At 40.6% G+C, this 25,069-nt stretch overlaps 1 protein-coding gene across 3 annotated transcripts in view; it reads left to right on the top strand.

Moving 5' to 3' along the window:
- The window catches only part of GTPBP3 (GTP binding protein 3, mitochondrial), a 217,860-nt gene that overhangs the window by 25,562 nt on the left and 167,229 nt on the right, over window positions 1-25,069 (top strand). For all 3 annotated transcript variants that reach the window (XM_073551331.1, XM_073551332.1, XM_073551330.1), the window contains one exon: window positions 20,561-20,657. In XM_073551331.1, the coding sequence (XP_073407432.1) occupies window positions 20,617-20,657 (41 nt within the window). In that variant the 5' untranslated portion in view covers window positions 20,561-20,616. The remainder of the gene's footprint in view (window positions 1-20,560; window positions 20,658-25,069) is intronic.

Raw genomic sequence — 25,069 nt, 5'->3', positions numbered from 1 at the left:
GGCGCTATATAAATAAAAATTATTATTATTATTATTATTATTATTATTGATTTGAACACTCCTAACTACTTTTTACTGACTTCCTGAAGCACTAAATTGGTTTTGTAACCTCATTGAGCTTTGAACTTCATAGCCAGGTGTATCAAATCATGAGAAAAGGTATTTAAGGTGGCCACTTGCAAGTAGTTCTCCTATTTGATTCTCCCATGAAGAGTGGCATCATGGGCTCCTCAAAACAACTCTCAAATGATCTGAAAACAAAGATTATTCAACATAGCTTTTCAGGGGAAGGATACAAAAAGTTGTCTCAGAGATTTAACCTGTCAGTTTCCACTGTGAGGAACATAGTAAGGAAATGGAAGAACACAGGTACAGTTCTTGTTAAGCCCAGAAGTGGCAGGCCAAGAAAAATATCAGAAAAGCAGAGAAGAAGAATGGTGAGAACAGTCAAGGACAATCCACAGACCACCTCCAAAGACCTGCAGCATCATCTTGCTGCAGATGGTGTCACTGTGCATCGGTCAACAATACAGCGCACTTTGCACAAGGAGAAGCTGTATGGGAGAGTGATGCGAAAGAAGCCGTTTCTGCAAGCACGCCACAAACAGAGTCGCCTGAGGTATGCAAAAGCACATTTGGACAAGCCAGTTACATTTTGGAAGAAGGTCCTGTGAACTGATGAAACAAAGATTGAGTTGTTTGGTCATACAAAAAGGCGTTATGCATGCGCTGTATTGTTGACCGATGCACAGTGACACCATCTGCAGCAAGATGATGCTGCAGGTCTTTGGAGGTGGTCTGTGGATTGTCCTTGACTGTTCTCACCATTCTTCTTCTCTGCCTTTCTGATATTTTTCTTGGCCTGCCACTTCTGGGCTTAACAAGAACTGTACCTGTGTTCTTCCATTTCCTTACTATGTTCCTCACAGTGGAAACTGACAGGTTAAATCTCTGAGACAACTTTTTGTATCCTTCCCCTGAAAAGCTATGTTGAATAATCTTTGTTTTCAGATCATTCGAGAGTTGTTTTGAGGAGCCCATGATGCCACTCTTCATAGGAGAATCAAATAGGAGAACTACTTGCAAGTGGCCACCTTAAATACCTTTTCTCATGATTTGATACACCTGGCTATGAAGTTCAAAGCTCAATGAGGTTACAAAACCAATTTAGTGCTTCAGGAAGTCAGTAAAAAGTAGTTAGGAGTGTTCAAATCAAGAAAATGATAGGGTGCCCATACTTTTGCACCGGTCAAATTTTGTTTAAATGCAGATTGCACATTTTCTGTTAGTACAATAAACCTCATTTGAATCCAGAAATATAACTGAGTCCATCAGTTATTAGATATATGAAACTGAAATAGCTGTTACAAAAACCAAAATTGTTATAAAGAAAAAAGGTTAACATTAATAGGGGTGCCCAAACTTTTACATATGACTGTATATACACTGCTCAAAAAAATAAAGGGAACACTAAAATTCAACATCCTAGATATCTCTGAATGAAATATTCCAGTTGCAAATTTTTATTCATTGCATAGTGGAATGTGTCAGAACAATAAAACATAACAATTATCAATGTAAATCAAAAAGGAATATCCCATGGAGGTCTGGATTTGGACTAATACTCTAAATCAAAGTGGAAAATCAAATTACAGGCTGATCCAACTTCAGTGGAAATGCCTCATGACAAGGAAAAAATGCTCAGTATTGTGTGTGGCCTCCACGTGCCTCTATGACCTCCCTACTGTATGACGCCTGGGCATGCTCCTGGTGAGGCGGTGGATGGTCTCCTGAGGGATCTCCTACCAGACCTGGACTAAAGCATCCGCCAACTCCTGAACAGTCTGTGGTGCAACGTGATGTCCTTGATGCGCTCAATCGGATTCAGGCCTGGGGAACAGGCAGGCCACTCCATAGCTTCAATGCCTTCATCTTGCAGGAACTGCTGACACATTCCAGCCACATGAGATCTGGCATTGTCCTGCATTAGGAGTAACCCAGGGCCAACCGCACCAGCATATGGTCTCACAAGGGGTCTGAGGATCTCATCTCGGTACCTAATGGCAGTCAGGCTACCTCTGGCAAGCACATGGAGGACTGTGCGTCCCTCCAAAGAAATGCCACCCCACACCATTACTGACCCACTGCCAAACCGGTCATGCTGAAGGATGTTGCAGGCAGCAGATCGCTCTCCACGGCAACTCCAGACTCTGTCACGTCTGTCGCATGTGCTCAGTGTGAATCTGCTTTCATCTGTGAAGAGCACAGGGCGCCAGTGGCGAATTTGCAAATCCTGGTGTTCTCTGGCAAATGCCAAGCGACCTGCACGGTGTTGGGCTGTGAGCACAACCCCCATCTGAGTCCATCTCATGCTACCACGAGTGTGAAAGCACAACCAACATTCAAAAGTGACCAAAACATCAGCTAGAAAGCATTGGTACTGAAATATGGTCTGTGGTCCCCACCTGCAGAACCACTCTTTTATTGAGGTTGTCTTGATAATTGCCAATACTTTCCATCTGTTGTCTATTCCATTTGCACAACAGCATGTGATATTGATTGTCAATCAGTGTTGCTTCCTAAGTGGACAGTACAGGAAAGATGTATATCTTTGTACCGTGTTAGCCAGTACATAGAAAAATATTCAGAATTGAGAGTCCTCAGTGGTTGATAAATTTTAATGGCTAACCGAAAAGATGGTAACACATTGCAAGCTTTCGAGACTACTCAGGTCTCTTCATCAGGCATAGACTAGTACAGAATCTGAAGAGTCACATATTTATGCACAATACAGCACAGAAAAATGCAATAGATGAGACAAGTGACGTGAAGCAGAACTATCATTATGGGAGAGGGAGAAACATAAATATTAGACCAGTTCATAGATAAGGAGTCTGGATGTTTTATTGTCCTCTGATTGGGGTCTCCTAATGTGTTGTGATGCCCCCACACGGTCTTAGAAGCAAATTCCTTAATTGATGTAAAAAGACATAAATCCCTGCGACACATTCATTCCAGAATTGAGAGTGTCAAAGGTCGTCGTCGTCATAAATTTATACTCACAGACTCTTCTGTCTCTCTGAGATGTGAAGTTACCTTTCAATACCAGTAATTTCATATCCATGTTGCTGTGATCAGGCGTACAAAAATGTTTTGCCACAGGTAGATCCATTCTTTTTTCTCTTATTGTGTGACTATGAGCATTCATCCTTGTTCTAAGCTTTTGCCCTGTCTCCCCCACATACAGACCCCCTGTTGGACATTTAGTACAAATAATTAAGTACACCACATTAGATGTAATGCAGCTGAAAGTACCTGGGATCTTGGAGTCCTGATGTGAATTGGGGATCTTTATCTTGTCCATGGTCATTATAGAAGGACAGGTTTTACATTTTTTTCTGGTTGCAAGGAAAGGTTCCTCCAGCTGTTGGAGAGGACAGGGAGCGTCTGACAATGATGCTTCTTAGATTTGGGGGCTGCCTAAAGCACAGTAGTGGGGGGGTCTGGAAAAATGGATTGTAATCGGGCATCTTTTGTAGTAAAGGTTTTAATTTCCGTGCAGCTCCCCTTAGCACTTCCAGATTTGGGTTGTAGGTGACTACTAGAGGCACCCGATTATTTTCTTCTTTAGCTTTGTAATGTAGCAGGTGATTCCTTGACATTCTGGTGGCTCTTGTAATTTGGTTTTCAATTGTTCATGGATGGTAGCCCTGATTCAAAAAGGTCTTTTTGAGGCGACACCTTGAACCAAACACCTTGGTCGCCTCAAAAAGACCTTTTTGAATTACAAATTACAAGAGCCACCAGAATGTCAAGGAATCAACTGCTACATTACAAAGCTAAAGAAGAAAATAACCGGGTGCCTCTAGTAGTCACCTACAACCCAAATCTGGAAGTGCTAAGGGGAGCTGCACAGAAATTACAACCTTTACTACAAAAAGATGCCCGATTACAATCCATTTTTCCAGACCCCCCACTACTGTGCTTTAGGCAGCCCCCAAATCTAAGAAGCATCATTGTCAGAAGCTCCCTGTCCTCTCTAACAGCTGGAGGAACCTTTCCTTGCAACCAGAAAAAATGTAAAACCTGTCCATCTATAATGACCACCGACAAGATAAAGATCCCCAATTCACATCAGGACTACAAGATCCCAGGTACTTTCAGCTGCATTACATCTAATGTGGTGTACTTAATTATTTGTACTAAATGTCCAACAGGGGTCTGTATGTGGGGGAGACAGGGCAAAAGCTTAGAACAAGGATGAATGCTCATCGTCACACAATAAGAGAAAAAAGAATGGATCTACCTGTGGCAAAACATTTTTGTACGCCTGATCACAGCAACATGTATGTGAAATTACTGGTATTGAAAGGTAACTTCACATCTCAGAGAGAAGAGCCTGTGAGTATAAATTTATGACGACCTTTGACACTCTCAATTCTGGAATGAATGTGTCGCATGGATTTATGTCTTTTTACATCAATTAAGGAATTTGCTCCTAAGACCGTGTGGGGGCATCACAACACATTAGGAGACCCCAATCAGAGGACAATAAAACATCCAGACTCCTTATCTATGAACTGGTCCAATATTTATGTTTCTCCCTCTCCCATAATGATAGTTCTGCTTCACGTCACTTGTCTCATCTATTGCATTTTTCTGTGCTGTATTGTGCATAAATATGTGACTTTTCAGATTTTGTATTAGTCTATGCCTGATGAAGAGACCTGAGTAGTCTCGAAAGCTTGCAATGTGTTACCATCTTTTCGGTTAGCCAATAAAAGGTATCAACCACTGAGGACTCTCAATTCTGAATATTTTTCTAAGTGGACAGTTTGATTTCACAGAAGTTTGATTTACTTGGAATTAGATTCTGTTGTTTAAGTGTTCCCGTTATTTTTTTGAGCAGTGTATATTTACACAATGGGTACGGAAAGTATACAGACCCCCTTCAAATTTTTCACTGTAGCCATTTGGTAAATTCAAAAAAGTTCATTTTTTTCTCATTAAGTACACGCTGCACCTCATCTTGACTAAAAAAAACACCAGAAATGTAAAAATTTTTGCAAATTTATTAAAAAGAAAAACTGAAATATCACATGGTCATAAGTATTCAGATCCTTTGCTCAGTATTGAGTAGAAGCACCCTTTTGAGATAGTACCGCCATGAGTCTTCTTGGGAATGATGCAACAATTTTTTCACACCTGGATTTGGGAATCCTCTGCCGTTCTTCCTTGCAGATCCTCTCCAGTTCCGTCAGGTAACGTTGGATGGTAAACGTTGGTGGACAGCAATTTTCAGGTCTTTCCAGAGATGCTCAATTGGGTTTAGGTCAGGGCTCTGGCTGGGCGAGTCAAGAATAGTCACAGAGGTGTTCTGAAGATACCCCTTTGTTATATTAGAAGTGTGCTTAGGGTCAGGAAGGTGAAACTTCAACAAGTCTGAGGTCCAGAGCACTCTGGAAGAGGTTTTTATCCAGGATATCTCTGTACTTGACCGCATTCATGTCTCCTTCAATTGCAACCAGTCATCCTGTCCCTGCAGCTGAAAAACACCCCCATAGCATGATGCTGCCACCACCATGTTTCACTGTTAGGATTGTATTGGGCAGGTGATGAGCAGTTCCTGGTTTTCTCCACACATACCACTTAGAATTATCACCAGAAAGTACTATCTTTGTCTCATCAGGCCAGAGAATCTTATTTCTCATAGTCTGGAAGTCCTGGATGTGATTTTAAGCAAACTCTATGCGGGCTTTCATATGCCTTGCATTGAGGAGAGGCTTCCGTCTGGCCACTCTGCCATAAAGGCCCAACTAGGTGGAGGGCTGCAGTGATAGTTGACTTTGTGGAACTTTCTCCCATCGCCCTACTTCCTCTGTGGAGCTCAGTCACAGTGATCTCTGGTTGTTCTTTACCTCTCTCACCAAGGCTCTTTTCCTACGATTGCTCAGTTTGGCTGGTTTTCCAGGTCTAGGAAGACTTCTGGTGGTCCCAGACTTCTATTTAAGGATTATGGAGGCCATTGTACTCTTGGGAACCTTGAGTACTGCAAAAAATCTTTTGTAAGTTTGGCCAGGTCTGTGCCTTGCCACAATTCTGTCTCCCAGTTCCTTGGCCAGTTCCTTTGACCTCATGATTCTCATTTGGTCTGACATGCACTGTGAGCTGTGAGGTCTTATATAGACAGGTGTGTGCCTTTACAAATCAAGTCCTGTCAGTTTAATTAAACACAGCTGGACTCAATGAAGGAGTAGAACCATCTCAAGGAGGATCACAAGGTAATGGACAGCATGTGACTTAACTATGAGTGCATGAGCAAAGGGTCTGAATACTTATGACCATGTGATATTTCAGTTTTTCTTTTTGTAATAAATTTCCAAAAATTTCTACATGTGTTTTTTTTTCAGTCAAGATGGGGCGCAGAGTGTACATTAATGAGAAAAAAATGAACTTTTTTGAATTTACCAAATGGCTGATTATATTGTACGTGTATATGTGTATGTGTGTGTATATATATATATATATATATATATATATATATATATATATATATATATATATATATATACACATATACATATATACAGCTCTGGCAAAAATTAAGAGACTACTGCACAGTTTTATAAAAATTCACTTCTCTATGTGTCTGACAGTCATTCCATTCCAGTGTCAGTTGAATTCCAACAGGAGTACACCTCGTTCTACTGAATGTGCTTCTGATTAGGTGATCACCTGAACCAAGTCTTACTTAAAGAAGGAGAGTATAAAAAAAATCCTGCTGTGGTTTTCGCAATTCTCATGCAATAGGACAAGCTGAATGGCAAAACAAGTGCTAGTAATATCCCAAAAGAAATAAGAATGAAAAAAATAACTTTTAACCATGCCAAAGGAGTTGAAAAGAAAAGTATTGAGTGAGGAAAAGAAGGGCTCAATTCTGTCTTTACTAGCAGAGGGATACAGTGAGTGTCATGTTGCCTCCATCCTTAAAATTTCTAAGACAGCAGTCCATTACAACAAGGTCAAGCAGCAGACATTGGGGACAACAAAGCTACAGACCTGCAGAGGGTGAAAATGACTCTCCACCGACCGGTATGCGGGGCTGTGGAGTCGGTAAGCTCCTCAAATTTCCATGACACTGACTCCAACTCCGTCTCCCTCATACCAGTACTGTGGAGTCGGAATCCAAACCTCCGACTCCAACTCCAATTCCTAAATTTCCATCACACCGGCTCCAACTCCAACGCCACCAAAATGGGCTCCGACTCCACAGCCCTGCCGGGATGACCATCATCTTATTCAAATGTCACTCAGCAACCGCAGGATGACATCAAGTGACCTACAAAAGGAATGGCAAATGGCAGCTGGGGTGAAGTGCACGGCAAGAACAGTTTGTAACAGGTTCCTATATGCAGTGCTCAAGTCATGTAAAGGTAGGAAAAAGCCTTTCATCAATGAGAAGCAAAGGAGAGCCAGGCTGAAGTTTGCCAAAGACCATAAGGATTGGACTATAGAGGACTAGAGTAAGGTAATCTCTGAGTCTAATTTTCAGCTTTGCCCAACACCTGCTCTTCTAATGGTTAGACGGAGACCTGGAGAGGCGTACAAGCCACAGTGTCTTGCACCCATTGTGAAATTTGGAGGAGTATCGGTGATGGTCTGGGAATGCTTCAGCAAGGCTGGAATTGAGCAGGTTAATCTTTGCGAAGGACGTATGAATCAAGCCGCATACAAGGTTATCCTGCAAAAACAGTTGATTCCTTTTGCTCAGGCAATGTTCCCCCATCTCTGAGGACTGTTTTCTCCAGCAGGACAATGCGCCATGCCACACAGCTAGGTCAATCAATGCGTGGATGAAGGACCACCATATCAAATCTTTTTCATGGCCAGCTCAATCTCCTGACCTGAACCCCTTTGAAAACCATTGGAATGTAATCAAGAAGAAGATGGGTAGTTACAAGCCATCAAACAAAGAAGAACTGCTTAAATTTTTTTTTACCTGGAGTGGCATAAAGTCACCCAAAAGCAGTATGAAAGACTGGTGGAAAGCATGCCAAGACGCATGAAAGCTGTGATTAAAAATCATGGTTATTCCACAAAACATTGATTTCTGAACTCTTCCTGAGTTAAAACATTAGTATTGTGGTTTCTAAATGATTATGAACTTGTTTTCTTAGCATTATTTGAGGTCTTCAAGCACTGCATTTTTTTTTGTTATTTTGACCATGTCTCATTTTCTGAAAATAAATACAAAATCTATTGCTTGAAAATTCAAAGACATGTTGTCAATAGTTTATAGAATAAATGAGCAATTTACATTTTACTCAAAATGTATAAAGGGAAAAATCAGACATACTGAAAATTTTGCAGTGATCTCTTAATTTTTGCCAGAGCATGAGCAAAAACTTCACAATCCTCCATAAGAATTAGCACAAACAGGCAGCAATGTATATTTACACCAAACAAAGGGTTAAAAAAAGTGCCAATGCAATTAAAGTGCCAGAATAATAACAAAATAGTCTCCACGGTTCTTAAATAGTAAATCTCAACAATTCATAAAGTAAGGCAACCATAGAAAGTCATAAAACAGGAGGTGCATGTCTTACCCATATGTAGCTGTCAGTGTAGGTGCCCAATAAGGAGCCCCGAGGAAGCACACGCGAAACGCGCGTCGGGGCTGCTTGCCTCTCACTCCCGCCAACCTTGTTTCAGTGGCCCCATAGCGGCTGAATAATGTGCCGCTATGGGCAGTATGCTCCGTCCTGCACGGACCCCCCTGCAACGTTCGGGCCTCGGTGCAGTTGCATCGGCAGTATGTCTGCCCCTGTTTTAACCTGAACCTGCATTCTCCATCTCCAATAGTGTGCAGGCCGGACTGCATCGACATCAATTGTATTCGCATCTGATATACAATTGAATGCAATTGAGTGCAGGGAGGAGCAACGGCCAGGGCCGAGTCCGAGAGAGGGGTGAGCGGTGTCAATGATTCACTGACAGTGCTCACCTCTGTGCATGCTCCCTGGCCATCACTGTGCTGAATTCCTGCAGCCAAAGGAAGGTATCCGGCGTCCGCAGGTATTCAGCAATGTCATATTGTGCCTAACCTGCCTACCCCTCATTCCATCTTTCAGTTATTCACCTTAACATTGAAATTGCAACACAAAGAGGGAAAATTCATGGAGTTCTGGAAATCACAGGATAGATAGACATGTTAATGATATGTAAATGATAAAAATAGAAACAAAATTTTCATAATATCTTGATTCATTCAGTATTAGCATCACATGCAGAAATCACCACTCTTACAAGCGTTGGCTGCTATAAATGAGGTTTTTAATGGTTGTCTGAGGGATGTTCTGCCATGCTGAATGCATTTGGACGCAAAAATCATCAAGATCCGCTGCTGGCAGCTCCTTGTACAATTGCCAACCCATGATGCGCCAAATGTGCTTGATGGGAGACAATTTTGGAGACCTTGCATGCCGTGGTAGCAAATTTAGACAACGCAGGCTGCTCACAGTAGCACAAGCAACATGCGACCTGGCGTTGTCATCATGTTTAAAAACGGCTTCTGGGACAATATGGATAAATTAATATATCACTAGTTCCACAACTAAATCAGTTAAACATTGAGCTGTTCATGTAGAATAAAATTTTAGCAGTGTCCATTGTGACATACCTTTGTAAAGGACTCTTCATGATATTGCCCACATGGTATTCTGGCCAAACTCCAGCTGTTATTACATTCAAGACAAAAACCATAACTCATCACTGAAAATGATAAATCTCTATTCCAAAATCTCTTGCTCCACTTCGGCTACCGGTCTCCATCTGGAGACCACATAGGAAATGCCATGAAGTGGTCTTCACAAGAGATTATCTCATTAGTCCTATTGTGGGATGGCATAATGTGCAGTAACCAGACCCTTCTAGTTTTCATTCCAGGTACTCTTAACAGCTCAGTGCTACATTGTTTTGATTGTATTGACATGGAAATTTGATTGATATAGATATATATCTCTATGTGTGCTGCGGCCTGTCCTAATTAGACAGAGTTTTATTGAGCGCTCAAGGAAAGAAAGACGCCAAGCCTAGTTAGCAGCAATCCTTTCCAGCAGAACTCTGGAAGTTTATTGAATATACTTGGTTTTTATCAGTTCGTACAAAGGAATGGTTACTCATTAACATAAAGGCTGAACTTCTTATCTAATTGGTCAGTTTAAATACATGAACATATATGGGTGTCTGACCAGAGGTGACGTAGACATCATATGATCTACTGTCCCTTGTGTTACAAAATCAGCAAGACTCCAATATCGGCTTGGACCATCTGGCCTAACTTCCTCTTCTGTATGTCTGGGACAAATGTCACAAGACAATGCTATTATGAGATAACATCAGCTAACTCCCCAGACTGGCTCATGGGGGGGTAGCAGGTAATTTCCACCAACTAGTTACAAGGTTCAATCTGTGAATATGTATCTGTGTGCATATGACTATATAAGAGTATATAGCCTATAGCAGGCAAGTGAGATCTAGATGAAATACATATATATTTCCATAACAGTATAACCAGTGTTATGGACATTACTCTGAAGTGTTCCAAGTGCCGTTTTTCAACACGACAACAGCAGGCCACATGTTGCTTGTGCTGCTGTTACATGTGCATAGCAGTAAACAGGACTACCTGCACCGAATGCTGATCATGTGCCATCCTCAGTCACTCTTCCCTCAGTCAGTTCATTGTGTGGTGAATCACTGTTCATATAATTTTCTGCTATGCAGTGTGCTGTGTGGAGACTAAGGCTAGGTTCACATTTGTGTTTAAACACATAGAGAAAAAAGATGATCAGAAGGCCAATTTTCTCGTTAAAAATACAATTTATATTAGAATACATGATTAAAATCCATACTGCCAATTATCTACTGAAGACGACGAAACAATACATGACACTTGTCACTCATGATTCACATAAAACGCACCTAATCCAACAGGAACAGCCACAAATATGTAAACAATCATCAAAGGCAGTATAAGGTGTTCATCACTATTACCCAAAACCTTGATGTGCAGATATAAATATATATAACCCTCCTTAAATGCCTTATAATAGGTATTAAATGGTTTCAAGATGTTAATAACCCTTGGCCGCAATACTTTATACCCCTGGCTGTTATAATACAGTACAGGGGTTAATAGGTAAATGTAGCAATTACGCCTTATTGCACACTCCAATAGAGATTCACCAAGGCATCTCCAAGTAAACAGTTAACCCTTGTTCATCGAAACCTTTGATATTCTGCTCTCGCATGTGAAGGATGAGATACATCATCAACGCAGCACTTTCCAGGAAAGTATTTGTGTGGAACAACGTGTAGTTGCGACTCTGAGGTAAATTTCCTTTTAATATTGTTCTATTGACAAAGACGGGATGTAATTTATAGTTGTGCATGTCTTTTAATTTTCTACACGTAGCCAATTGTCCTAGTCAATTTTAAGTTGCCTTTATTTTCGTTGTCAGTAAAAATCTGTACAATATGTCCATAGTGCGAATTTTTTTTTTTTTTTTTTTTGATTGTCGATAGATATCTGGCAACAGGAGAAACGTTTGCGTCACTGCATTTTCAATTTCGGCTGGGGAAATCAACCTTTTGCCATCTAGTTCGGGAAACTTGTGATGCCATTTGGAACAACTTCCAACCACTTGTGCTACCGACCCCGACAACAGAAATGTGGCTATCGATTTCCCAAAACTTTGAGGATGTGGCTAATTTCCCGAATTGAATTGATGTCGTGGAAGGGAAACATTCGGATTCAGAAACCTGTGCTTAGTGGATCCCTGTACTATAACTATAAAAAATACTTTTCCATTGTATTAATGGCTATTGCGGATGCTAGATACCAGTTTATAGCTGTGGATATCGGTGCATATGGATGGACGAACGATTTCAGAGTCTTCAAAGAGTCCAACATGGGGAAATGTTTGTACAGCAACCGCTTCAACATTCTCTCAGCACAATCTCTTCCGGGCACCGAAGGCCCAAGTTTGCCCTATGTTTTAGTTGGGGATGAGGCTTTCCATCTCAGAAGAAATCTCCTAAAGCAATACTTAAGCTGTAGTCTAAACTATACAAGACGCATTTTCAATTATCGCTTGAGCCGAGCAAGACGCTATGTGGAATGTACCTTTGGTATTTTGACATCAAAATGGTGGATCTTACTTGCATGCAACTACAACCTGAAAATGTGGACCGTGTAGTAAAGGCATGCATCGCATCTGCCTGCACAATTTTGTGTCCAGACATGAACCCCTGCTGGTTGACCCCGATGACTGTGAGTCGAATCTCATGAGCATTGATTCGACTACTGTTCGGTCTCCAGTTGAGATAATGCAGATTCGTGATCAATTTGCTAATTATTTCCTACATGAAGGTCTTGTTCCATGGCAAAACATCCACATGTGATAATTTTAAAACATGTTATTTATTGGTATATGTGCTATGTGCTTTTCATAAATTTTACAATTTTTAACACTGTCAGCTTTTTAAAAATCATATTGCAATGTTTATTCGTTTAAAGTTATATGTTTGTTGGGTGTCCTTGTACTGTTTGGTTAATGTAATGAAATGAATGTAGTTTAAGAGTTTTAAACGTTGTTATATTGTGTTTCTTGTGTTATGTAGGTTTTGTATGTATAATGATTTGTTGTAACAAAAAGAAATAAATTTTATTTTGTTTTGTTCAAAATGTATATTTTGTGTGATAATTACCACTTCAAGGTGAGGTAATGAAGCACAGCGAGGCTGTGTTTTTTTTTTTTTTTTTTTTTACTTCTTTTTGAACAACCTACAATGTAGAAATAAATAAAAATTTTTACTATTCATGTAGCAATTTATTTTGAAAAAAACATAATTTGTGGCATGTACCTTTTTGGACACTTTGGACTTTTTTTTGGGGGGTGGCCTAGTAGGTTTTGGATCATAAGATTCCTATTTGCAATAAAAACATGATTACACATGATTCCCCTCAATACACTACAGTGCCACACAACATTTTTTTGGGCTTTTTAAATCGCAAGCCTTTACCGATTCCGATGAGAAGACGGCAGACACGCTGCTGCGACTCGATCCCTCACTATCTGACATCTGTGTACATACAAAACCATACATTTACTACACATCCATCGGACGGCCACTACACACTCAAAGCATGTATATATTCATATATAATTGTACTTACATTGCCTCAGGTCGATCACACACTAGACACCCTGTGCAGCTGGCGTTCTAAAGACTGCGTCTGCAGAGTGTATGCTCCAAGATGGCTGAAATCATATTTCCTGTCACATGACCACATGGAAAAGCCTCATTAACGCAATCCAATGCATGCTTTCATTAGGACATTTTGCTTGATTTGCGTCTGGCTGCGTTTGCAATAGACTTCAATTGCAGAATTAACGCTTCCGTTACCCGTGCGTTAGCTGGACCGGACCCCAAAAAGCTGCAGGTCGCGTTGGAAGGTGAATCACAAAAAAACAATGTTGCAAACGCATGCCAATTTTGACATGCGTTACAATGCGTCATACTAATGAAAGTCTATGGGTGCGTTACAATGTCCGTTACATTGCGTTTTGGCTACTTAAAAACGTGTCGGTTAGACGGATTGCCATAGCGCAATGTGAACCCAGCCTAAGCAAGCATGCATGTGAAACCACTATCACTATAGGCATGGTCCAGCACCTAAAGTGTATTTTCTATCTATCACTACTGTACACCCTAACCACTTTTGTAATTTCCTTTATTACACAATTTCCTACACTTTTCTCTTTCTAGCTAATCCATAAATGTGTTTCATTACTTTATTTCCTGTGAAGTTTTGTTTGAGAGGAGTCTCAAACGTGACGTCACAGGAGGCTGGTGCTGCACTCACACCCTGCAGTTTTGTTAGCACCTATCCTGGAACAGGACATCACAGGGGGCAGTGCTACAGTTACTCACTAGTTTCTTGCATCGCTGCTCCCTCTGATGACATCCTGGACCCTGAGTGATGGACGCTGTGGGAGATGTGAGAGCAGCACCAGCATTCTGGTTCTATTTCCACCACTGTCATAGCTTCTAAATGAAAGAAAACCTTCTCAAGATGGCTGGACCATCATTGTAAATACACACCTGTACTTTGTATCTCCCCCACCTCATTGTAGATTGTAAGCTCTCACGAGCAGGGTCGTCTTATTTTACTTTAATTACTATATTGTCAACGTAGTTACATATGACTTGTGTTTTGAAACTGTTAAACTGTAAAGCGCTGCGGAATATGTTGGCGCTATATAAATAAAGATTATTATTATTATAAAGAAAACCTCGTCAGGGGGCTGAAACAGAAACAGTGAGTGATACCAGTGCAGCCCCACAGCTTCTAGCACTGCCATCTATATGGGCAAAGCTGGTAGAGACAAGACTTGCAGTAGTAATTGCAGCGAACGGTGGTCCTACAAAGTATTGACTCCTCTGGGCTGAATGCAAATGCTCGTCACAACTTTCAGATTTATATTTTTAAGAGAAAACAAGGGCGGGGGCGTAGACATAGGGCTTCATCTGGTATAAATCAATAAAAAAATATAAAAGTACTCTGGAGTACTCACCCTTTATAGGTTGTGTTCAGACACAACCACTCTCAACGTTTGTTGCAGTCATATAGCTGCTGCAGAGCTCGTGCAGGTGGACAGCGTCCACTAGGTATCATAAGTTGAGGATCCAAGAAAAGCACTTCTGAGCATCCGCGCTGCTTTAGTGATAAGAATTCTTCAGAAATCCATATAAATCTTTCAAGTTCTTTATTATATGTACTACAGAAACTACGCGTTTCGAGGTGACACCTCGAAACGTGTAGTTTCTGTAGTACATATAATAAAGAACTTGAAAGATTTATATGGATTTCTGGAGAATTCTTATCACTAAAGCAGCGCGGATGCTCAGAAGTGCTTTTCTTGGATCCTCAACTTAAGATTTATATTTCTAAAATAATTAGAAAACCATGTATAATTTCCTTTACACTTCACAAATACAACTTTATGTTGCTTTATCACACAAAATTCAAATAAAATACATTTGTGGGTATAATGTCAAAATAGGTGGAAAAGTTCACAGGGTATGAATACCTTTCCAAGGCACTGCATGTTACCTGCTTGTTCTTATATTTGTTTCTACTATTGATTGAAACAACAGTGACCATTTAAATTTATCTTTACAATAAGAATGGACACCCTATTTAGTTTTTAGGAGGTCCCCACTTTCTTCACATTGCAAGGTGGCATTATATACATTTGTGTGAAAAAGTGTTTGCCCTCTTCCTGATTTCCTATTCTTTTGCATGTTTGTCACACTTTTAAATGTTTCAGATTACCACACAAACTTAACCCCTTACCTACAATTGACGTAATATTCCGTCCATGTGACCATGGACCTAATTACCATGGACGGAATATTACGTCATCGTGATCAGCGGCGCCCACGTGGTGAGCGCCGCTGATCGCGGCCGAGTGTCAGCTAATTATCATAGCTGACACCCGGCACAATGTGTCAGGGGCGGTCACGGACCGCCCCCGACACGTTAACCCCTTGCACACCGCGATCTAACGCGATCGCGGTGTACCGGGGGTTAAAGGGAAGCATCGGCAGGGAGGGGGCTCCCTCCGTGCTTCCCTGAGCCCCCCACGACAGCGCAATGTGCAGCGCTGCTGCGGGGGGCTCCTTTCCTCCAGGCCCCCGAATCCAAGATGGCGACGGGGGCCTGAGGAAGCTGGCTTCCTCAGTGCCTGCAAAGCGCAGGCATGAGGAAGCCTTCAGCAGTGCCTGTGTCAGATCGCTGATCTGTCACAGTGATCTGTGATGTGACAGATCAGCGATCTGTCACAGGACAGTGATGTCCCACCTGGGACAAGGTAATAAAGTAAAAAAAAAAAGTGTTAAAAATAATTAAAAAAAACCGCTAAATAAATTAGTAAAAAAAAAAATATTCCCCAATAAATCCATTTTTTCAAAATAAAAAAAACCAAAAACAATAAAAGTACACATATTTGGTATCGCCGCGTCCGTAATGACCTGCCCTATAAAACTGTCCCATTAGTTAACCCCTTTAGCAAACCCCTTAAAAAATAAAAATAAAAAACGAAGCAAAAAATAATGATTTATTATCATACCACCGAACAAAAAGTGCAATAATGCGCGATCAAAAAGACGCATATAAATATGCATGGTACCGCTGAAAACGTCATCTTGTCCCGCAAAAAACGAGCTGCCATACAGCATCATCCGCAAAAAAATAAAAAAGTTATAGCTCGCAGAATAAAGCGATACAAAAATAATTATTTTTTTATATAAAATTTTTATATAAAATTGTTTTCATTGCAAAAAACCGACAAAACATAAAAAAACGACCTAAATGAAGTATCGCTGTAACCGTACTGACCCGAAGAATAAAAACGCATTATCAATTTTACCGCACGCGGAACGGTGTAAACGCACCCCCCCAAAAGAAATTCATGAAACGCTGGTTTTTGTTCATTCTGCACCCCAAAAATCGGAATAAAAAGCGATCAAAAAATGTCACGTGCCCGAAAATGGTACCAATAAAAACGTCAACTCGTCCCGCAAAAAATAAGACCTCACATGACTCGGTGGGTCAAAATACGGAAAAATTATAGCTCACAATATGTGGTGATGCAAAAACTATTTTTACAATAAAAAGCGTCTTTTAGCGTGCGACAGCCGGCAAACATAAAAACCGCCATAAATCGTAAATCAAACCCCCCGTTATCACCCCCTTAGTTAGGGAAAAATAATAAAACTAAAAGAAAATGTATTTATTTCCTTTTTCCCGCTAGGGTTAGGGTAGGGTTAGGGCTAGGGTTAGGGCTAGGGCTAGGGTTAGGGCTCAGATTAGGGTTAGGGGTGTGATGAGGTTAGGGTTGGAGTTATAATTGGGGGTTTCCACTGTTTGGGCACATCAGGTGCTCTCCAAAGGCAACATGGCGTCTGATCTCAATTCCAGCCAATTCTGCGTTGAAAAAGTCAAATGGTGCTCCTTCCCTTCCAAGCTCTGCCATGTGCCCAAACAGTGTTTTACCCCCACATGTAGGGTATCAGCCTACTCAGGACAAATTGGACAACAACTTTTGGGGTCCAATTTCTCCTGTTACCCTTGGGAAAATAAAAAAATGGGGACTAAAAGATGATGTTTGTTGAAAAAATACGATATTTTTATTTTCACGCCCGGTCGTTATAAACTTCTGTGAAGCACTGGGGGGTTCAAAGTGCTCACCACACATCTAGATAAGTTCATTAGGGGGTCTAGTTTCCAAAATGGGGTCACTTGTGGGGGGTTTCCACTGTTTAGGTACATCAGGGGCTCTCCAAACGCACATGACACCCGCAGACCAATCCATCAAAGTCTGCATTCCAAAACGTCACTACTTCCCTTCCGAGCCCCGACGTGTGCCCATACAGTAGTTTTCTCCCACATATGAGGTATCAGCGTACTCAGGACAAATTGGACAACAACTTTTGGGGTCCAATTTCTCCTGTTACCCTTGGGAAAATAAAAAAATGGGGACTAAAAGATCATGTTTGTGGAAAAAATACGATTTTTTTATTTTCACGCCCGGACGTTATAAACTTCAGTGAAGCACTGGGGGGTTCAAAGTGCTCACCACACATCTAAATAAGTTCCTTGGGGGGTCTAGTTTCCAAAATGGTGTCATTTGTGGGGGGTTTCTACTGTTTTGGTACATCAGGGGCTTTCCTAACGCTACATGGTGTCCGATCTCAATTCCAGCCAAAAACGTCAAATGGCGCTGCTTCCCTTCCGAGCTCTGCCATGCGCCCAAATAGTGGTTTACACCCACATGTGGGGTATCAGCGTACTCAGGATAAATTGCACAATATCTTTTAGGGTCCTGTTACTTTTGGAAAAATAAAAATTGGGGGTGAAAAGATCATTTTTGTGGAAAAAATATGATTTTTTAATTGTACCGCTGTACGTTATAAACTTCTGTGAAGCCCTTGTGGGTTCAAAGTTCTCACCACATATCTAGATAAGTTCCTTGGGGGGTCTAGTTTCCAAAATGGGGTCACTTGGGGGGTTTCCACTGTTTAGGTACATCAGGGGCTCTCCAAACGCGACATGGCGTCCGATCTGAATTCCAGCCAATTTTGCATTGAAAAAGTCAAACAGCGCTCCTTCCCTACTGAGGTCTGCCATGCGCCGAAACAGTGGTTCCCCCCCACATATCAGGTATCAGCGTACTCAGGACAAATTGCACAATAACTTTTGCAGTCCAATTTCTCCTGTTACCCTTGGTAAAATAAAGAAAATTGAACCTGAAGTATTTTTTTTGTGAAAAAAAGTTAAATGTTCATTTTTTTTTTAATATTCAAAAAATTCCTGTGACGCACCTAAAGGGTTAATAAACTTCTTGAATGTGGTTTTAAGCACCTTAAGGGGTGCAGTTTTTAGAATGGTGTCACTTTTGAGTATTTTCTATCATATAGACCCCTCAAAGTGGCTTCAAATGTGAAGTGGTCCCTAAAAATAAAATGGTGTTGCAAAAATGAGAAATCGCTGGTCAATTTTTAACCCTTATAACTTCCTAACAAAAAAAAATTTTGGTTCCAAAATTGTGCTGATGTAAAGAAAACATGTGGGAAATGTTATGTATTAAGTTTTTTGTGTGCCGTATCGCTGTGATTTAAGGGCATAAAAATTCAAAGTTGGAAAATTGCGAAATTTTTTCAAAATTTTCGCCAAATTTCCGTTTTTTTCACAAATAAACGCAAGTTATTTGAATGCAATTTTACCACTACCATGAAGTACAATATGTCACGAGAAAACAATGTCAGAATCACCGGGATCCATGAAAGCGTTCCAGAGTTATGACCTCAAAGGTACAGTGGTCAGAATTGTAAAAATTGGCCCGGGAGTTAACGTGCAAACCACCCTTGGTAGTGAAGGGGTTAAATATTAGACAAAGATGTCACAAGTAATCACAAAATGCTGTTTTTAAATGAATGCCTTTATTATTTAGGAAAAAGGAAATCCAAACCTACAAGGCCCTGTGTGAAAAAGTGATTGCCCCCCTCTTAAAACCTAAATTAACTGTGTTTTATCACATCTCTGGGAAGCTGAGTTCAGATTACCTAGCCACACCCAGGCCTGATTACTGTCACACCAGTTCTCAATCAAGAAATCACTTAAATAGGACCTGCCTGACAAAGTGAAGGAGACCAAAAGTTCCTCAAAAGCTAGGCACAAAGAAATTCTGGAACAAATGAGAAGCAAAGTAATTGATATCTATCAGCCTGGAAAGGTTATAAAGCCATTTCTAAAGCTTTGGGACTCCAGCGAACCACAGTGAGAGCCATTATCCACAAATGGCGAAAACATTTAAAACTGGTGAACCTTCCCAGCAGTGGCTGGTCGACCAAAATTACCTCGAGCGCAGAGTCGACTCATCCAAGAGGACACAAAAGACTCCACAACAACATCCAAAGAACTGCAGGCCTCACTTGCCTCAGTAAAGGTCAGTGTTCATGAGTCCGCCATAAGAAAGAGATTGGGCAAAAATCTCCTGAATGGCAGAATTCCAAGACGAAAACCACTACTGAGCAATAAGAATGTAATGGCTCTTTTTAGTTTTGCCAAAAAAACATCTTGATGATCTCCAAGATTTTGGGGGGGAAGACTCTGTGGACTGACGAGACAAAAGATTAACTTTTTGGAAGGTGTACGTTCCATTACATCTGGGATAGAAGTAACAGTAATTCAGAAAAGGAACTTCATACCGACAGCATAATATGGTGGTTGTACTGTGATGGTCTGGGGATGTTTTGCTGCTTCAGGACCTGAAAGACTGACTGTGGTAAATGGAACCATGAATTCTGCTGCTTACCAAAAATCCTGAAGGAGAAATTCCAGTCATCTGTTTGTGACCTCAAGCTGAAGCACACTTGGCTTGTGCAGCACGAGAATGATCCAAAACACCCCAGTAAGTCCACCTCTGAATGGCTTAAGAAAAACAAAATTTAGACTTTGGAGTGGCCCAGTCAAAGTCCTGACCTTAATCTGATTTACATGCTGTGACATGACTTTAAAAAGACAGTTCATGCTCGGAAACCCTCCAATGTGGCTGAATTACAACAGTTCTGCAAAGATGCGTGGGACAAAATTCCTTCAGAGCGTTATAAGAGACTCCTTACCAGTTATCGCAAACACTTTATTGCAGTTATTGTTGCTAAGGGTGGCCCAACCAGTTATTAGGTTTAGGGGCAATCACTTTTTCACACAGGGCCCTGTAGGTTTGGATTTACCGTATTTATATCATTTAAAAAATGCATTTAGTGTTTACTTTTGTTATCTTTGTCTAATATTTACATTTGGTGGGGGGGCCGGAAACATTCAAGTTTGACAAACATGCAAAAGAATAAGAAATCAGGAAGGGGGCAAGCACTTTTTCACATAACTGTAGATATTCTGTACAGATAATAATGCATTTTCTTTTTTCAGATTAATATTAAAGACCAGTAATGGAGCGAACGTTGTAAGCACCACTCTACACAGACATGTGGCCTTTCAGAAGATGTGCAAATACATTCCTTCGAGAGTAAGTTTGCAGGGTCCAACAGTGGGAATCATGAAATTAAAAACAGTAATCTAGCTTTTTTTATCGTACTGTTAAAATAACATTTTTTTTCAACCATATTACGAGGTATAGTAAAATAATTTTTTCCAAGATTCTTTTTTGTTAATGTGTAAATACTTTTGCACTGTAAAAACATGTTTTTGCAAAAGTCATTTTTGGGTTTCCGCATCCATTAAATCCATAACTTTTTTGTAATTAATGTAGCAATATTATGGTTTGTTTTTAGTAGGATTACTTGGCGTTTTAATTGCTCGTTAGTTGTGATTTTTTTTTAATGCTTTGGGGCTATTTCCAGTGTGCTAAAATAATTTTAAGAGTGCTTATCACTTTTGAGAAAAACATTAAAACTGACAGGAGATGAACTTTAAAGAAGCATTCCCATTAAGCTTTTTACGAAATCTGTGAATGGTGCGTAGTGTGTGTGTGCGTGTTAATATTCGTATACGCCCTTATTGCCACCTTCTCCAGGATCCAGTGCCGTTCTTCTCCTCTTGTCAGTGGCGTCACCACAATTCCTACTATCTGGAACACTCTATGCGCCAGTCAGCAGCCTATGGATCCTCATTCTGACGCTCCATAAACTTGAATTGTAGAAGCCACTTCTGGGCCACACGAAGCACAGTGTGGCCTGGAGAGTCTGCAGAGCCGTGACGTCTCTCAGAAGACTAACAGAACAGCACTGGATCCCGGAGAAGGTGGCAGTAGGTGAGTATATTAATACACTCACACCTCTACTTATACATAGATTTATTAAATAAAAAATGTAATGGGAAAGCTTCTTACTTTTCTTAAATTCATATTGTTAGTTATGGAAATATCCTCTTCAGAGAGGAAGTGGACTTGACCTCTAGTGCCACTCGTTGGTGGCAGCAATCCTATAAGTCAATATAAACCCTTTAATGAGCCTTACCATATGACTTGGGATAAAATCCAAACCTGACACTCCATTTGCAGACCGTCGTTTGACCGTTGTCAATGCAAAGCAGGAGGTCGGAATTGGCTAGGTTAGAGGCTTCTGCCATGCGATCTAAGTGGGAACGTTTCTAATCCTAATGTTTCTAAAGAGTGCCAAGCCAGTGTAAGGAAACTGGGGACTACTATGCCAATATAATGATCTTTTGGGAATTTAAATATGCAAACATCCTCATCAAATATCACCCCTTATCTAGCACTAGAGTTTCTGTCCTCCTCCTCTCTAAAGAGACTGTTTGCATATTGAAATTCCCAGAGGTGCATTATATGGACTATGTCTTTTTACGCCAGCTTAACACACTCTACAAGGAGAAATATTCCCATGTCAGTAGTCTGTCACCTAGCCAAATCAGACCTTCTGCTTTGCACTGATAAAAACCCTGAAACATGTTTGCATGGAATGTCTTGGTTGATTTTTATCCAAAATCAGATGGCATGGCTCATTAAAGGGTCAATATTTATTTTTAGGATTGCTACTTTCAATAAGTGGCACTAGAGTTTTAGTCCTTTTCTGTCTCTGTATAATATACAGTACCAGTTATAAGTTTGGACACACCTGTTCATTCAATGATTTTCCTTGTTCTCATTGCAAATAGGCACATTGTAGTTTCATATTGAAGGCAGCAAAACTTTAAAGGAACACATATGGAAACAAGGAGCAAAAAACTCTTATGAATCCAACTAGAGCATGTGTTTATCCTTAGATTCCTGAAAGTAACCCTCTTTTACTCTGACAGTTGTATAAACTCTTGGCATTCTTTCAGGTAGTCTCTGGAATGGCTTTACAACAGTCTTAAAGGAGTTCCCAGAGGTGCTAAGCACTTGTTGGCTGTCTTGCTTTCTTGCTTTTCCCACCCTATAAAACTGTCCCGTTAGTTAACCCCCTAAAAATAAAAAACAAAGCAAAAAATAATGCTTTATTATCATATCGCCGAACAAAATGTGCAATAACGCGCGATCAAAAAGACGGATATAAATAACCATGGTACCGCTGAAAACGTCATCTTGTCCCGCAAAAAATGAGCCACCACACAGCATCATCAGCGAAAAAATAAAAAAGTTATAGCTCGCAGAATAAAGCGATGCAAAAATAATTATTTTTTATATAAAATGGTTTTCATTGCATAAAAGCGCCAAAACATAAAAAAGAAATAAATGAGGTATCGCTGTAACCGTACTGACCCGGAGAATAAAACCGCCTTATCAATTTTACCGCACGCGAAACGGTGTAAACGCACCCCCCAAAAGAAATTCTCAAAATGCTGGTTTTTATTCATTCTGTGTCCCAAAAATTGGAATAAAAAGCGATCAAAAAATGTGACATGCCTGAAAATGGTACCAATAAAAGCGTCAACTCGTCCCGCAAAAAATAAGACCTCACATGACTCAGTGGGTCAAAATACGGAAAAATTATAGCTCTCAAAATGTGGTGATGCAAAAACTATTTTTACAATAAAAAGCATCTTTTATCGTATGAGAGCTGCCAAAAATAAAAACCCGCCATAAATAATAAATCAAACCCCCTTTATAGTTAGGGAAAAATAATAAAGTTAAAAAAATGTATTTATTTCCATTTTCCCGTTAGGGTTAGGGCTAGGGTTAGGGGTGTGTTGGTGTTTGGGCTAGGGCTAGGGTTAGGGCTGAGATTAGGGTTAGGGTTGTGTTGGGGTTAGGGTTGGAGTTAGAATTGAGGGGTTTCCACTGTTTGGGCACATCAGGTGCTCTCCAAATGCAACATGGCATCTGATCTCAATTCGAGCCAATTCTGCGTTGAAAAAGTCAAATGGTGCTCCTTCCCTTCCAAGCTCTGCCATGTGCCCAAACAGTGTTTTAACCCCACATATGGTGTATCAGCCTACTCAGGACAAATTGCAATTTTTCCTGTTACCCTTGGGAAAATAAAACGTTACTACTTCCCTTCCAAGCCCCGACGTGTGCCCATACAGTAGTTTTCTCCCATATATGGGGCATCGGTGTACTCTTGACAAATTGGACAACAACTTTTGGGGTCCAATTTCTCCTGTTACCCTTGGGAAAATAAAAAAATTGGGGATTAAACGATCATGCTTGTGGAAAAAATGATTTTTTTTATTTTCACGCACGGGCGTTATAAACTTCTGTGAAGCACTGGGGGTTCAAAGTGCTCACCACACATCTAGATAAGTTCCTTAGGGGGTCTAGTTTCCAAAATGGGGTCACATGTGTTTAGGTACATCAGGGTCTCTCCAAAGGCAATATGACACCCGCAGACCATTCCATCAAAGTCTGCATTCCAAAACGTCACTACTTGCCTTCCAAGCCCTGATGTGTGCCCATACAGTAGTTTTCTCCCACATATGAGGTATCAGCGTACTCAGGACAAATTGGACAACAACTTTTGGGGTCCAATTTTTCCTGTTACCCTTGGGAAAATAAAAAAATTGGGGACTAAATGATCATGTCTGTGGAAAAAATGATTTTTTTATTTTCACGCCCGGGCATTATAAACTTCTGTGAAGCCCTTGGGGGTTCAAAGTGCTCACCACACATCTAGATAAGTTCCATGGGGGTCTAGTTTCCAAAATGGTGTGATTTGTGGGGGTTTTCCTCTGTTTAGGCACATCAGCGGCTTTCCAAACGCGACATGGCTTCCAATCCCAATTCCAGCCAAAAAAGTCAAATTGTGCTGCTTCCCTTCCGAGCTCTGCCATGCGCCCAAATAGTGGTTTACCCCCACATATGGGGTATCAGCATACTCAGGACAAATTGCACAATAACTTTTAGGGTCCTGTTACCCTTGGGAAAATAAAAATTGGGGTGAAAAGATCATTTTTGTGGAAAAAATATGATTTTTTAATTGTAAGGCTGTACGTTATAAACTTCTGTGAGGCCCTTGTGGGTTCAAAGTTCTCACCACATATCTAGATAAGTTCCTTTGGGGGGTATAGTTTCCAAAATGGGGTTAGTTGTGAGGGGTTTTCACTGTTTAGGTACATCAGGGGCTCTCTGAACATGACATGGCGTCCGATCTGAATTCCAGCCAATTTTGCATTGAAAAAGTCAAACGGCGCTCCTTCCATTCTAAGCTCTGCCATGCACCGAAACAGTGGTTCCCCCCACATATCAGGTATCAGCGTATTCTGGAGACATTGCACAATAACTTTTGCAGTCTAATCTCTCCTGTTTCCCTTGGTAAAATAAAAAAAATTGGACCTGAAGTAATTTTTTTGTGAAAAAAAGTTAAATGTTCATTTTTTTTTTTTAAAACCTTCCAAAAATTCCTGTGAAGCACCTGAAGGGTTAATAAGCTTCTTGAATATGGTTTTGAGCACCTTGAGGGGTATTTTCTATCATATAGACTCCTCAAAGTGACTTCAAATGTGATGTGGTCCGTAAAAATAAAATGTTGTTGCAAAAATGAG

Source organism: Dendrobates tinctorius, unplaced genomic scaffold, assembly GCF_039654945.1.
Source record: "Dendrobates tinctorius isolate UK_male_01 unplaced genomic scaffold, ASM3965494v1 ptg000175l, whole genome shotgun sequence".
Taxonomy (NCBI): Eukaryota; Metazoa; Chordata; class Amphibia; order Anura; family Dendrobatidae; genus Dendrobates; species Dendrobates tinctorius.
This window is presented reverse-complemented; position numbering and strand designations above follow the sequence as displayed.